Here is a 16098-nt window from a genome sequence, read left to right as displayed (position 1 = left end):
CTAGAAGAAATTGTTAGCATATACATCAAATTATTTGTGATTTTAAGACACTACATGTCCAAACAAACATTTTGGTATATTACATGACTATTTTTGTGCAATTTTTAAGCTATTTATTCGTGTTTGAAATTCAACATTATTCTGCTATATAGATGACCCTTAAGTCAAAGTATTCTTTAGTTTATAAAACTATGATTTCTGATTAAAAAGTGCATAATTGTTAAGAATAAAGTTAACCTTATTTAGAATTGATGAAAAGGGCAAAAGATAAGACCAGGATCCGTATTCATTAACTGTTCTCTTGTCCAAACTCAACTTTTGTGCACTTGTAATTATGTACTCCGATGAGATATGCAGGTTACAACATTCCCAAACAGATATCGTGGTTGCAACAATATTATAATACTTCTCGATGATATCGGAAATAAAAACTTGTCCCGCTGTCTTCATCAACCTACACTTTCAGCAGTCGACATACATCACGGACACTTCGTCATTGAGAAAAACACAGGATATGTATGACACTATGTTACACACACAAAAATATATAATTAACGATAGGGAATTGGAAATATTAACGCTCATATATACAATGTAGCTTACAAGCTGTGTTCATTGACAAGGTTACTAGTGCATATGACGAGGACGTAGTGACCTTGATCTCCAGTTCCCTACTGTATAGCTGATCGTCATCAATGCAGTATGTTATATAAGAAATCATGTAATGAATATATTCGTTAAAATAAAGTGTAGGTCGCCTAAAGGAAACTTAATGAAAAGAGTAAAAGTTATTATCTTTACATTAATACGGCAGTTTTACTCAAGATAACCAAAGTGCTTCAAGTATTAAATCCTCAAAATTCTCAATTCGACCCGAAGTATCGCTAATTACCGCAAAGACAGGCGGTATTTGTGTACGAAACGTCATTTTATTGTACATTACCAGTAGGCACAAAATCTTATATCATCCTCATTCGGGCATAGATTTTATCAATAGAAATTTTGCAAGTTTCTGATGTCCGAACGAATGAATGCCTCTTTACAGGTCTTTGTTATCTATTTTAGGTTCTTCAAATGGCACAAAGTAGCAACATCAAGGATACGGTTTACGGGTTCAAAGGTTACGAGGGGACAGAATGGCTTCTCGAGATGAACCTTCCGCGTGCGTCCATGGAACCTGACGAAGCTTCTGTCACTAAAATCAAGCAAAATAACAAACAACTTAGTGTAAGTAATATGTTTCTTATCAGCGAGATTACATATATATCTTAATAACCATGATGGCAACATACAACGTAGTTACCGACAATCATCTGTATAACCACAATATTCACACATATTCTTACGTTTACAATCATGGTGACTTCCTATATCGACATGTTTAAAACAAAAAGCCATATTACTGATATTTGTTAGTTATTTGAAAATATTGAATTACACAATAAACATGCTCGAAAAATGATTTTGATTAAAGAACGCCATCGTCAGGTATGAAACATTGGTCAGTGTTGTTTAAGTAACAGGTTTGTAAGCAATCAGGGAACAAGTTATACATTTATGAATATATGCAATGACTGTTCGTGTAAAAAAGATGAGTTATATATATATGTATATTTTCTTATAACTATCAGGACGTTCCTAAATATATCGTACTACTAATGTAGTCTCCTGTTGAATTAATTTATCCGTTGTATCACAAAAACGGAAATCTCCATAACTTTTTATTGAGTGTACAGCGATAGTAAATACTGTACACAAGTTAATTGATGGAATAGTTCACAATGATTGGTAAAGATCGGATAATAAACGCGTCATAACGCGTCATGAAGTTCTACTTCGTTTGTATGAGTTTGAATTAATACATGTATGTCTTTATCTATTTACATATTGTTACTTAAAATAGAATGGCGGATACGTGATCTGATCCCAAATGAAGATATTTGTATTTATCTTTTGTTTCCTTTTAAGGAAATGCTGACAGCTATTGCACGCGATGCTTCTGAGCACAATATTGACACGATCTGTAGCCAATGGGATAGTTATGGCCTGGGAAAAGCAATTGCTATGTCAGCAAGGTTGGCAAGCATATCACGAGCATTCGGTACTGACCACTACGAGGATATAGACACACAAATCAAGAATTGTCTAGAAAAGTGGCTTCGTGTCCAAGGTATTTATATATATTGAGCTAGTCATCCCGTACATTAATCAAAACAATTGAATTAATTTAAAAGTTTCCCTGTGATAATATTTCACTGTGAAGTGTTACTATTGTTTAGAGATTTTCTCTCAGAGCGGTGGACGTTCCCGGTGACATCTGATTATGTGGTATATATTTTGTACCTGATGATGATGATATTTATATGTTATTTGTGACGTTTCATTGGTATATACCTGATGATTATAATATTTATATGTTTCTTATGACTTTTTCATTGTGTGATGTATTACTAAATACATTATTGGTCCATATTAACACCAGATACCCTGGCAGACATGTGGAAGTTCCACTATGACACTGTGTGGGGCGGCCTGTTCCTCCGAGCCACTAATAACGCTGATGTTGGCTATGGATATGACTTTGGTTTCCCTTATTACAACGACCACCACTTTCACCTAGGGTACCTTCTGTACGCCATCGCCTACTACGTCAAACACCACCAGGACTGGGGCCAGCGTGAGTAAGACTGTCCTCATCTCTGTATGATACTGACCATATCAGGAAATATTGATACGTACAATGTGCGCGGATCCCCTGGAAAGATACATCCGTTGTTATCAATTAAAGACAACGCGCCGTTTTGACGCTAATGTAATATAAGGAGTGTAGAATCGCGTTAGAGAAGTACATATTGATAAACATGTCACTTCTGATTGGTTCAATATGGGTAAAACAGAAAAAAATCATATTAATGGGATGTTTTATGGTGATAATATAGTTCTAGGTAAAATTCATATTAATGGGAATATTTTATGGTGATAATATAGTTCTAGTTAAAAGTCATATTAATGGGATGTTTTATGGTGATAATATAGTTCTAGTTAAAATATCATATTACTGGGATGTTTTATGGTGATATTATAGTTCTAGTTAAAATTCATATTAATGGGATGTTTTATGGTGATATTATAGTTCTAGTGAAAATTCATATTAATGGGATGTTTTATGGTGATAATATAGTTCTAGGTAAAATTCATATTAATGGGATGTTTTATGGTGATAATATAGTTCTAGGTAAAATTCATATTAATGGGCTGTTTATGGTGATAATATATTTCTAGGTAAAATTAATATTAATGGGATGTTTTATGGTTATAGTATAGTTCTAGGTAAAATTCATATTAATGGGATGTTTTATGGTGATATTATAGTTCTAGTGAAAATTCATATTAATGAGATGTTTTATGGTGATAATATAGTTCTAGGTAAAATTCATATTAATGGGATGTTTTATGGTGATAATATAGTTCTAGTTAAAATTCATATTAATGAGATGTTTTATGGTGATAATATAGTTCTAGGTAAAATTCATATTAATGGGATGTTTTATGGTGATAATATAGTTCTAGGTAAAATTCATATTAATGGGATGTTTTATGGTGATAATATAGTTATAGTGAAAATTCATATTAATGGGATGTTTTATGGTGATAATATAGTTCTAGTGAAAATTCATATTAATGGGATGTTTTATGGTGATAATATAGCTCTAGGTAAAATTCATATTAATGAGATGTTTTATGGTGATAATATAGTTCTAGTTAAAATTCATATTAATGGGATGTTTTATGGTGATATTATAGTTCTAGTGAAAATTCATATTAATGAGATGTTTTATGGTGATAATATAGTTCTAGGTAAAATTCATATTAATGGGATGTTTTATGGTGATAATATAGTTCTAGGTAAAATTCATATTAATGAGATGTTTTATGGTGATATTATAGTTCTAGTGAAAATTCATATTAATGAGATGTTTTATGGTGATAATATAGTTCTAGGTAAAATTCATATTAATGGGATGTTTTATGGTGATAATATAGTTCTAGTTAAAATTCATATTAATGGGCTGTTTATGGTGATAATATAGTTCTAGTGAAAATTCATATTAATGGGATGTTTTATGGTGATAATATAGTTCTAGGTAAAATTCATATTAATGAGATGTTTTATGGTGATAATATAGTTCTAGTTAAAATTCATATTAATGGGATGTTTTATGGTGATATTATAGTTCTAGTGAAAATTCATATTAATGAGATGTTTTATGGTGATAATATAGTTCTAGGTAAAATTCATATTAATGGGATGTTTTATGGTGATAATATAGTTCTAGGTAAAATTCATATTAATGAGATGTTTTATGGTGATATTATAGTTCTAGTGAAAATTCATATTAATGAGATGTTTTATGGTGATAATATAGTTCTAGGTAAAATTCATATTAATGGGATGTTTTATGGTGATAATATAGTTCTAGTTAAAATTCATATTAATGGGCTGTTTATGGTGATAATATAATTCTAGGTAAAATTAATATTAATGGGATGTTTTATGGTGATAATATAGTTCTAGTGAAAATTCATATTAATGAGATGTTTTATGGTGATAATATAGTTCTAGGTAAAATTCATCTTAATGGGATGTTTTATGGTGATAATATAGTTCTAGTTAAAATTCATATTAATGGGCTGTTTATGGTGATAATATAATTCTAGGTAAAATTAATATTAATGGGATGTTTTATGGTGATAATATAGTTCTAGTGAAAATTCATATTAATGAGATGTTTTATGGTGATAATATAGTTCTAGGTAAAATTCATCTTAATGGGATGTTTTATGGTGATAATATAGTTCTAGTTAAAATTCATATTAATGAGATGTTTTATGGTGATAATATAGTTCTAGGTAAAATTCATATTAATGGGATGTTTATGGCGATAATATAATTCTAGGTAAAATTAATATTAATGGGATGTTTTATGGTGATATTATAATTCTAGGGAAATATCATATTAATGGGATGTTTTATGGTGATAATATAGTTCTAGGTAAAATTCATATTAATGGGATGTTTATGGTGATAATATAATTCTAGGTTAAATATCATAATGGGTGTTTTATGGTGATAATATAGTTATAGGTAAAATTCATTAAATGGTTCCTTTGATGACTCGTAAACTGAAGCACGCACTTTGAATGATATAAACCGGACAATAACGCCCAATGGGTACTCGTCGTATTTATGCCCCACCCTATATGGGAGCGACTTATATGCTTTCAGTTATCATGACACCGAGTTACGTGCTACAAACATTGATAATTAAAGAGCCAGTACTTTCATTATTTTCTTCAGGAATTCTTCTGAACTTAAGACAATTCCTTCTGGAATATTGTTCGCTATCATCAAGTATATGTGGTTACCGAGAACTGTGATACCCAGTTTCGACATGAGGGTGTCCTTGAAAAGGTCATTGATCAGGAGTTGGCTGAACACTTCATTAACTACACTTGGGTCGGTTATAGAGTTAATAGTGTAAATACTGTCTGGATGGATTGATTCATATTGTAAAATGATCAGTAGACAAACGACTATAGATGAATCAGAGGAAGACGTGTACACACATATATACATATATAATAAAATAAAACGCCAAACACAGATATGCTGTCTCCACAGCACTGCTGTCAGCAGATCTGTGTTTGGCTTTTTATTTTATTATTATTTACCGTTACATGGACATTTCAACTTGATTCTATATATATATATACATTGTATATATACATTGTATATATATATCTTAGCGAGACATGGCGACTACTCGCTGGACTATGGTGACCGCTAATCACATAGAGAACGAAGAAATATCCATTTTCCGAATAAGGATGAATGTGTTGTCGTCGGCCTTGTGGTATCCATGAACAGTACCATGTAAAGGCAACAAAGTCGATCATGATGAGTCAAGAAAAGATTAAAGTTACATAATACGAGATATCGTCATTGCTCGCCCACTCACATCGACCATTCCTTTAAATTGGTATTTGATGACGATAATATCATTCTATGTTATATTCATTTGAAAGGGATGTTTGATGACGATCATATTATTCTATATAGAATCATTGCACCTAACGACAAAGATTGTCATCACTCTAGCGGCTTCATTCCGTTTGGGATTTTGATAAATAGGGGATATTAAATGGTTTTCCGTTTAATATAACATATATATTATATTTCACGAGTATGACAGAATATCAATATCGAAATAGTCTCTCATACGAGTGGAATATACACAATGTATGTTATATTTAACGGGAAACCATTCAATTTTCTTTTTATTGCATCTCATTAACTTAAAAACAAAATTAAAAACATCGAAAAATTAATATTGTCAAAAAGTGCGGGAATCAGTCATCTCTTTGTGACGTTACTCCACGTCAACTTGACGGCGACGTTTTGAAAGGACTGATCAACACAAAGCGTTTTCTGCTGTTATAGGATAATCTGCATTTGTCAAAAACTAGTCTGAAAATTTCAGAAATACAGCAAAATAACAAATTTATCTCCGCTTCGTTTGAAAAAATCGGTAAGTTTTAACGAGGTGAATACAAAGGTCCACTCTGCATGATTGGTCAAAAACGGAAAACTTATATTTTCACTGCTGAACGCTGCAGTGAAAATATAAGTTTTATTAGTTTGATAAATTTCTATATTGCACTGGCAAAAATGCAATAAAACTATATATCACACAAGATACAGGACCGTATCTTCTCGAACAAGTTTAGGTTTCACGGTTTTCGGGTCACCGTTGCTATTTTAAGTGGGGCCGGTAGGGGACATGTATCGCTTTATCAAAACCCAGAATCCTTTTTCAACATCACACTCATTTTAAACGGATCTTTGGTGACGAATGATATTATAATAATTATAACATCCATTACATGGAATCTTTGATGACGATAATATTATTTTGTTTTTTTATTTATTTCAATTTAATCTATTTATTCAAATTGACGAATTAGCAATTCACTTATGGACACTATTCCCCTTTGTTAATCAGAATATATTGGATAAACACGTAACGTCCTGTAAGGCCCTGTTGGTTATTCCAGAAATAAGCATTTTTGACACATATAAGATTTTATTTCTGTGAACCTGAAATTGTCGCTCATTAAAACAAACTTGATCTCCCTTCATGCAAGCATAGTACTACTGGCATAATATCACTCTAGGCATTTCACTCCATATTTGAACATACTTGATAGCTGCTTCCATTGTACCAGATTCCATGGAGACAACACCGCTATGGATACACTGAATTGTATAACTTATAGTATCATTTGGTGTTACTTTCTCTATAGCATATTGAATGTACTTAAATTAAAAGGGCGTCTACGGTTTTAGTAATGTTAGGATAAAAATTCTTCTCTTTTAAAATAAATTATGTTTATTAAGTAATAAGAAAAAATGTGTGAACATTTAGATACACTTATTTCAGAGCACAAAGAACGTGTGTATGCCCTTGCTAGAGATGTCGGTAACCCGAGTTATATGGACAAATATTTCCCCGTTGTTCGCCATAAGGACGTGTACATGGGCTTCTCCTGGGCTACGGGCGTGGTTCCAGGCCAGAGACAAGAAGAATCGTCCTCGGAAGTAGGTTTATTTGCATTGGGATTTTACAGATATGTCGGACATATTAAACGGAGTATTCAAGACATATACAATTGAAACTTTCTAAATAGTATGCATGTAAGGATTTCTTCTGGGATATAGATAAACAAAGTAGAGGACATTTCTCTGAGAGATGATACTTACTCATACGGGATGTTCTTGTTAAAGGAAAGAGATATTCTTGATATGACGAACGAGTTTTAATGTATATATAATGGCAGGCTTCTGCAGGGGTGGGTACAAAATTAATAGTAGTGTCATGTATGTTAAATATAATAATTTATTTTCATTCTGTACCGGAGGTCTTTGAAAGGCAAAAACGAATATCGTTTAAGTATGATATCCGGGATTTTTTCCGGGTGTAATGTGCACAGGAGGAAGTTGTTATGGATGACCTGGAATAGGACGATTTATTTCGAACAAGTGGCAATACGCTTCTCGTGTCCATTTCTGAATCATGTTTCTTTAAACTGTTCCCAGGCATTGAACTGTTATCATGGCCTCGCTGCCTTGGGAGATGCTTACAATGACGACGTATTGAAGAAGACCGGTCAGGTGACGCTTGCCACGGAGATTGAATCCGTAAAGGAATACTTTCATGTGCGGAACCATAACGAGGCTCACTTTCCACCAATCATCAGAGGTTACGGAGCAGTAGGACAGATCGCTGAGGATAACTTTTACGTTTACACCCTGAACTGGCCGTGCGCACCTAATGTATTCCCAATGAGACATGCATGTCTAATTGGTATACAGATAATACCCATTACAGCCGCGTCAAAGTACTGGATGGATCAGGTCAGTTTGAAAACTTTTTTGTGCATCTTGTTTCTTTTTTTTTTTCTGGAACACACGTGCCTCTAATGTGCAAACAGATAACACCCTTTACAGACGCGATGAATACAGACGTATCAGGTCAGATGTGAAGGTCGTTTACAAAGGGTCGGATTCCTTCGAAATTTGACGATATTTCTTTTCCGTACCATCGGAATTACTTCATCATCGATCATATCTCTATATTTACCAATACGTACACAACGGACATTGTGTGTTGGGATCGAGTAGGTATATTGGGTCTTCATTTGTGTTGCTATGTAATGTTTATTTATATATCTGCATTTCAAAGATGGAGTTATAATTTGCAAACCGCGCGCACATCATTTAATCTATTAATATCCATTACACTTTCCTTGTATAAACTTCAACACTACCAAATGTATAAATTATGTTAACCTTCTGCACATGCGTGAGACTACTCTCCTTGCAGAGATGTTCTAAAACGACTCGGGAAGTTTGCTGTTTTCCTGTTTATCTATACTCCTTACCAGTGGCGTAGGAAGCGGGGGGGGGGGGGGGGGGGGGGGGGGGGGGGGGGGGGGGGGGGGGGGGGGGGGGGGTGCAAAAGTTACCACTCCATTGCTAATCAAACTCTTTCTGGTGTAAATAAATCGATGGTGTCAAGAAAAAATATCTAAACCCATTAGCCCAACGATATAGACATTTGGGACATTATCTGTCTTTGATATGGTTATTTAACGCATTGCTGGTCCCGTCATTGTTTTAATGAATTATGCATGCCCCGCAGGGCCTTTATAGTAGATGTCGTTATTATGACGTAAGCTACTGAAAATATAATTACCGAACTCAAGCCTAATTGTGTAGGATTTTTGGTTCAGTAAGCAGTGGCGTAGGAAGTCGTCATGATAATTTATGTAGTACAAAATAAGTTATTTTCGCAAATCAGGATTATATTAATTATTTATAGTAAAACATGAATCACTAGGCGTGGATCCAGGATAAGCTTGACTTAAGAGTACAGTTGCCCCCCCCCCCCCCCCCCCCCCCCCCCCCCCCCCCCCCACCCTCCCTACGCCACTGTATAGACTGTAGACATGGAGGGTGACTTGACTGTAGGATGTAGGTAAATCAGGTATGGGGAGTGATAGTATAGACTGTAGACATGGAGGGTGACTTGACTGTAGGGTGTATGTAAATCAGGTATGGGGAGTGATAGTATAGACTGTAGACATGGAGGGTGACTTGACTGTAGGATGTAGGTAAATCAGGTATGGGGAGTGATAGTATAGACTGTAGACATGGAGGGTGACTTGACTATAGGGTAGGTAAATCAGGTATGGGGAGTGATAGTATAGACTGTAGACATGGAGGGTGACTTGACTATAGGGTAGGTAAATCAGGTATGGGGAGTGATAGTATAGACTGTAGACATGGAGGGTGACTTGACTGTAGGATGTAGGTAAATCAGGTATGGGGAGTGATAGTATAGACTGTAGACATGGAGGGTGACTTGACTGTAGGGTGTAGGTAAATCAGGTATGGGGGGTGATAGTATAGACTGTAGACATGGAGGGTGACTTGACTGTAGGATGTAGGTAAATCAGGTATAGGGAGTGATAGTATAGACTGTAGACATGGAGGGTGACTTGACTGTAGGGTGTAGATAAATCGGGTATGGGGAGTGATAGTGTAGACTGTAGACATGGAGGGTGACTTGACTGTAGGGTGTAGGTATATCAGGTATGGGGAGTGATAGTATAGACTGTAGACATGGAGGGTGACTTGACTGTAGGATGTAGGTAAATCAGGTATGGGGAGTGATAGTATAGACTGTAGACATGGAGGGTGACTTGACTGTAGGGTGTAGGTAAATCAGGTATGGGGGGTGATAGTATAGACTGTAGACATGGAGGGTGACTTGACTGTAGGATGTAGGTAAATCAGGTATAGGGAGTGATAGTATAGACTGTAGACATGGAGGGTGACTTGACTGTAGGGTGTAGATAAATCGGGTATGGGGAGTGATAGTGTAGACTGTAGACATGGAGGGTGACTTGACTGTAGGGTGTAGGTATATCAGGTATGGGGAGTGATAGTATAGACTGTAGACATGGAGGGTGACTTGACTGTAGAGTGTAAGTTGATCAGGAATGATGACTGATAAGTGTTGATACAGCGGTGAGAGTTAATGGTATAGTGGGGTAGCCTTACAGTATCGAGTGGGCCATTAAATATAGAGCGTAGCTAAATGAGGAAGGGTAAGGAATGGTTAATATGAAGTATGGAGGCATTAGGAATTGGTGAATAGGGTAAAGGGTAGTAAGGATAAGTAAAGATTTGAAAGTTTGACAGGAAAACTGACTGAAGATGAAATGGAGAAGTATAATCATTTAAGCTTCCCGCCATAAAGTAATCACAGGTTTCCTGTTGTCCATCTGTCCTTCACAAAGTCAGCCAAGAGATCGTCGTGTAAACAGGTATCGATATTTTGTGTGAAAATTCATTTGGTATCAATGCTGTTCAGTCAATTTGTAACTTTTTCTTAACTTATTTGTCCACGAGGTATATGTTGAAAGCTCTTGTAAGAACAGAAAATTTCTCCCGTGATTAAACCTCAATGCTGCTTAGGAAAATGCACATTTTTAGCTCACCTGGCCCGAAGGGCCGGTGAGCTTATGCCATGGCGCAGCGTCCGTCGTCCGTCAACATTTTCTTTAAATTGCTACTAGTCCTAAAGTATTGAATGGATTTCACCAAATCTGCTCAGGAACATCCTTGGGGGAAGGGAAACAGAGTTTGTATAAATTTTTACTCTGAACCCCCAGGGGCCTGAGGTGCGGGGCCAAATAAGGGAAATAGGGGTTAATCCTTTAAATCGCTACTTGTCATTAAGTTATGAATGAATTTGAACCAAATTTGGTCAGAAATATCCTTGGGAGAAAGGGAACAAAGTTTGTATAAATTTTTATTCTGAACCCCCAGGGGCCCAAGGGGCGGGCCAAATAGGGGAAATAGGGGTTAATCCTTTAAATCGCTACTAGTTGTAAAGTTATGAATGAATTTGAACCAAATCTGGTCAGGAACACCCTGGGGGGAAGGGGGAAAGAGTTTGTATAAATATTGATTCTGACCCCCAAGGGGCCTGAAGAGTGGGGCAAAATAGGGTAAATAGAGATTTGTCTTTATATCACTACTAGTCATGAAGTTCTAAATGGAAATCAACCAAATTTGGCCAGGAAGGGGGAAAGAGTTTGTATAAATATTCACTCTGACCCCATGGGGCCAAAGGGGCAGGGCCAAATAGGGGGAAAAGAAGAAATTCCTTTAAATCACTACAGTACTAGTCATAAGTTATGAATGGATTTGAACCCAATTTGGTGAAAAGGGAACAGATTTTGCATAAATGGTTACTGTGACCCTCCATCCCATAACTATGTATAGCATCGCTGGACGTTAAGGGATAAACACAATTCGTATGTAAAAATAGGCCCAAGGATCTTTCCCCACCCTAAGGGACTTAGTTTTATTTTCTTTTAACACAATTATGTTGTAAAAATCATCCGTAGGGTCTTTCAGTCCCTTTGAGAGTATATGTATTAACAATTGAACATGAACATTATTTTGACATTTGGTCAAATCCAACCTGGTGAGCGATACAGGCCCCATGGGCCTCTTGTTTTTTTGTATTTTTGACATGCTTATAGCTTTGGCTTTATTTATTTCCGTTTCCAACAGAGGGAGGGAGGCCGTGTTATAATCAATGCCTTTGTCTATATTACAGGATTGGGCATCTCATATAAAAAGCTCGTGTACTCAAGCCATCCATCCAGAAACTGCACCCGATTATAATCTGACTAACCCCGGGGATATGGGGAAACTTGACTCGGTAAGCTTTTTCTTATTATTTTTCGCGAGAAAAAATGTCCTTTTGAATTATTTTTTGGTTAAATTACCGTTAGATTTGTCGAATATTTTAAAGTTACTGTTGTTATGGCCACCAAACCTATAATTTACAACATTGGTGTTTAAGATTTTCCCACGATTATCAAGCTAATAATGCAACGATATTTTTGCAGTCGCACGTTCACGACTTTCCCTGATATTTTTGTTTCCCAACCAACAAAACAAAATACGGCATATTGATATACACAGTGGTCCAACGGAAATCGGACACTTTCTTCTCCCTGACAATATTTATATGTGTTACTGAAACATTTTATAAAAAGTCAAAAAGTTAAAGTCATAGCATCAACCATATACGTGTGAAAAATATACGTCCAGTTTTCAGGGAAACGAATCTCAATATGAAAAAATGAATTTAAACAATACATCAATATACCTAACTTTTTGTTTTCAATGTCATAATAGAAATTAAGGAGATATTGATGATTGCTTTTCTGCCAACTCATAAACATTTCAGACGGGATATTCAATAAACCGCTTTTTCATTGCAAATTATAAACTTTTTGTAGTTTTATCAATGACAACAGACGATGTTTTAGTAGGGGAATATCGTAGATCCATTGTGTTGAAATAAAAACAATAGTTTGCACTAAACTCTGTTGAAACATACATGCACTTATAGGTAATCGTTAGTCCTCATCGTGCCTTACAACGTGAGATCTTTCCACGACGCCATAGGAATAAGTGTCCCTCCCATTAGTGTGTTTATATCATGACTATCATTACCATACATGTAACAACACCAGCAGAGAATACCGAGGAAGTAACGAAACCATAACTCTATCTACCAACACATGGCGACCTTTGAAAACTTTCCATGCGAATATGACCAGGTGTTCCGAATGATAAACATCGTATGTTTCATTGACGATGCCCGCTATACGAATCTAGGTCAAATCGTGGTTAAGTCGCATCCTCAAAGAGAGAACTAGGGTGGAGACAACGAAACCACCAGGCTTATCAACAAGCATCGAACACGGCTATATATCACTCAAATGAACCTCAAACTGTAAACCCCTCAGTTCCAGTAAGCGACCTGTAAGTGGACCAATGTTATTTATTTGAACAATCTTGACCGTGTTTTGTTCCAGCATGACGTGTTATTGTTTAAACATTCTTCAACCATGAGGTTTTGAAGTTGGGTAAGGGTCGTTCATTTGAACAAACTTGATAATCCTTCATCCAAGCTTATCATTAGCCAAATATCATAACTCTGAGCCAGTCGTTTATTTTGAAGATGTTTTTAAGAATTATTTAGCACAACTTATCAAAGCTCTAGTCTGTAATGTTGTTTATAATTTTTTTATATGAGAGTCCGTCTTTTCTACATGTTAGTAAACATAGTCAGAAGTGATTTTCAAAGATGTTCCCACATTTGACCTTAAAAATCAAGTAGCCAAAGTTGCAGGTAAGCTAAATATTGATGTACGGTGTATAAGAAACTTCACATGTGCCTATTGTGTTTTCTAAGTAGTTGTCAAATCAACAATTAGGTCTGTAACTATTTTGTTATCACAGCATGATAAAGATAATTAATTAGGAGTTCAAAAAGCAGTTTCTGATAAAAATAATCATAACATGGAACTTGATATTGGATTATTTTTCAGGGCTGGGCGGCATTCTGTTATGCAGGCATGGCTCCATATGATGATACACATATGCAAATGGCTGCCGACTTTGTCAAGAATAAAGGCCCAAGGCAGTTAGTAGGAGGAACTGGTGCCGCCAGTACCTTACTCTTTATATACGGACGTACATAGTATACCTCAACAACAACACTGGCCAGAGATATCTCATTTGTCTCTACCAACAATAATCACCAAAACTACTGTTTATATACGGACGGACATAGTATACCTCAATGACACTGGTCACAGATATCTCATTTGTCTCTACCAACAATAATCACCAAAACTACTGTTTATATACGGACGGACAAAGTATACCTCAATGACACTGGTCACAGATATCTCATTTGTCTCTACCAACAATAATCACCAAAACTACTGTTTATATACGGACGGACAATAATCACCAAAACTACTGTTTATATACGGACGGACAATAATCACCAAAACTACTGTTTATATACGGACGGACATAGTATACCTCAACAACAACACTGGCCAGAGATATCTCATTTGTCTCTACCAACAATAATCACCAAAACTACTGTTTATATACGGACGGACAAAGTATACCTCAATGACACTGGTCACAGATATCTCATTTGTCTCTACCAACAATAATCACCAAAACTACTGTTTATATACGGACGGACAATAATCACAAAAACTACTGTTTATATACGGACGGACATAGTATACCTCAACGACACTGGTCACAGATATCTCATTTGTCTCTACCAACAATAATCACCAAAACTACTGTTTATATACGGACGGACAATAATCACCAAAACTACTGTTTATATACGGACGGACAATAATCACCACAACTACTGTTTATATACGGACGGACATAGTATATCTGAATAACAACACTGGTCACAGATATCTCATTTGTCTCTAACAACAATAATCACCAAAACTACTGTTTATATACGGACGGACAATAATCACCAAAACTACTGTTTATATACGGACGGACAATAATCACCAAAACTACTGTTTATATACGGACGGACAATAATCACCAAAACTACTGTTTATATACGGACGGACATAGTATATCTGAATAACAACACTGGTCACAGATATCTCATTTGTCTCTACCAACAATAATCACCAAAACTACTGTTTATATACGGACGGATATAGTATACTTCAACAACAACACTGGCCAGAGATATCTCATTTGTCTCTACCAACGATAATCACCAAAACTACTGTTTATATACGGACGGACAATAATCACCAAAACTACTGTTTATATACGGACGGACATAGTATACCTCAACGACACTGGTCACATATATCTCATTTGTCTCTAACAACAACAATCACCAAAACTACTGTTTATATACGGACGGACAATAATCACCAAAACTACTGTTTATATGCGGACGGACAATACTCACCAAAACTGCTGTTTATATACGGACGGACAATAATCACCAAAACTACCGTTTATATACGGACGGACAATATTATCCAAAACTACTGTTTATATACGGACGGACAATACTCACCAAAACTACTGTTTATATACGGACGGACATAGTATATCTGAATAACAACACTGGTCACAGATATCTCATTTGTCTCTACCAACAATAATCACCAAAACTACTGTTTATATACGGCCGGACAATAATCACCAAAACTACTGTTTATATACGGACGGACATAGTATACCTCAACGACACTGGTCACAGATATCTCATTTGTCTCTACCAACAATAATCACAAAAACTTGGTGTAAACGGAGCAATCAGCTGCTGTCAAGCATGTTTCTGGAGCTTACTGGATCTTACTTTGGAACTTGGTGTTACTATTTTTGGCACGATGTATTACCATTAAAGGATTTTTTACTATACGAATATTGTATTCATGTCGTATTTTGTTAATGTCTTCGGTTATAAATCACTAATATGCGGTTGTGAATTACTGTGAAGCTAATTACGTTTCATATTTAAGATGAATTTCTTGGCAGACGAAATAAATAGACAATATGATTTATAAAACATGATTTACACA

General features: G+C 35.5%; 1 protein-coding gene across 1 annotated transcript; it reads left to right on the top strand.

Moving 5' to 3' along the window:
* Nucleotides 1-986: 986 nt before the first annotated feature.
* On the top strand, nt 987-14738 carry LOC117332969 (endo-1,3(4)-beta-glucanase 1-like). The gene is made up of 8 exons (XM_033892058.1): nt 987-1227; nt 1969-2170; nt 2483-2677; nt 7503-7660; nt 8159-8476; nt 12258-12362; nt 14047-14287; nt 14340-14738. Exons 1-7 carry the CDS (start codon nt 1075-1077, stop codon nt 14197-14199), a joined length of 1284 nt encoding a protein of 427 aa, XP_033747949.1. The 5' UTR covers nt 987-1074; the 3' UTR covers nt 14200-14287; nt 14340-14738.
* The last annotated feature ends 1360 nt before the right edge of the window (nt 14739-16098 follow it).

This window comes from Pecten maximus, chromosome 8, assembly GCF_902652985.1.
Source record: "Pecten maximus chromosome 8, xPecMax1.1, whole genome shotgun sequence".
Taxonomy (NCBI): Eukaryota; Metazoa; Mollusca; class Bivalvia; order Pectinida; family Pectinidae; genus Pecten; species Pecten maximus.
Note: the sequence above shows the minus strand (reverse complement) of the source record. Positions and strands in the feature narration are given on the sequence as shown.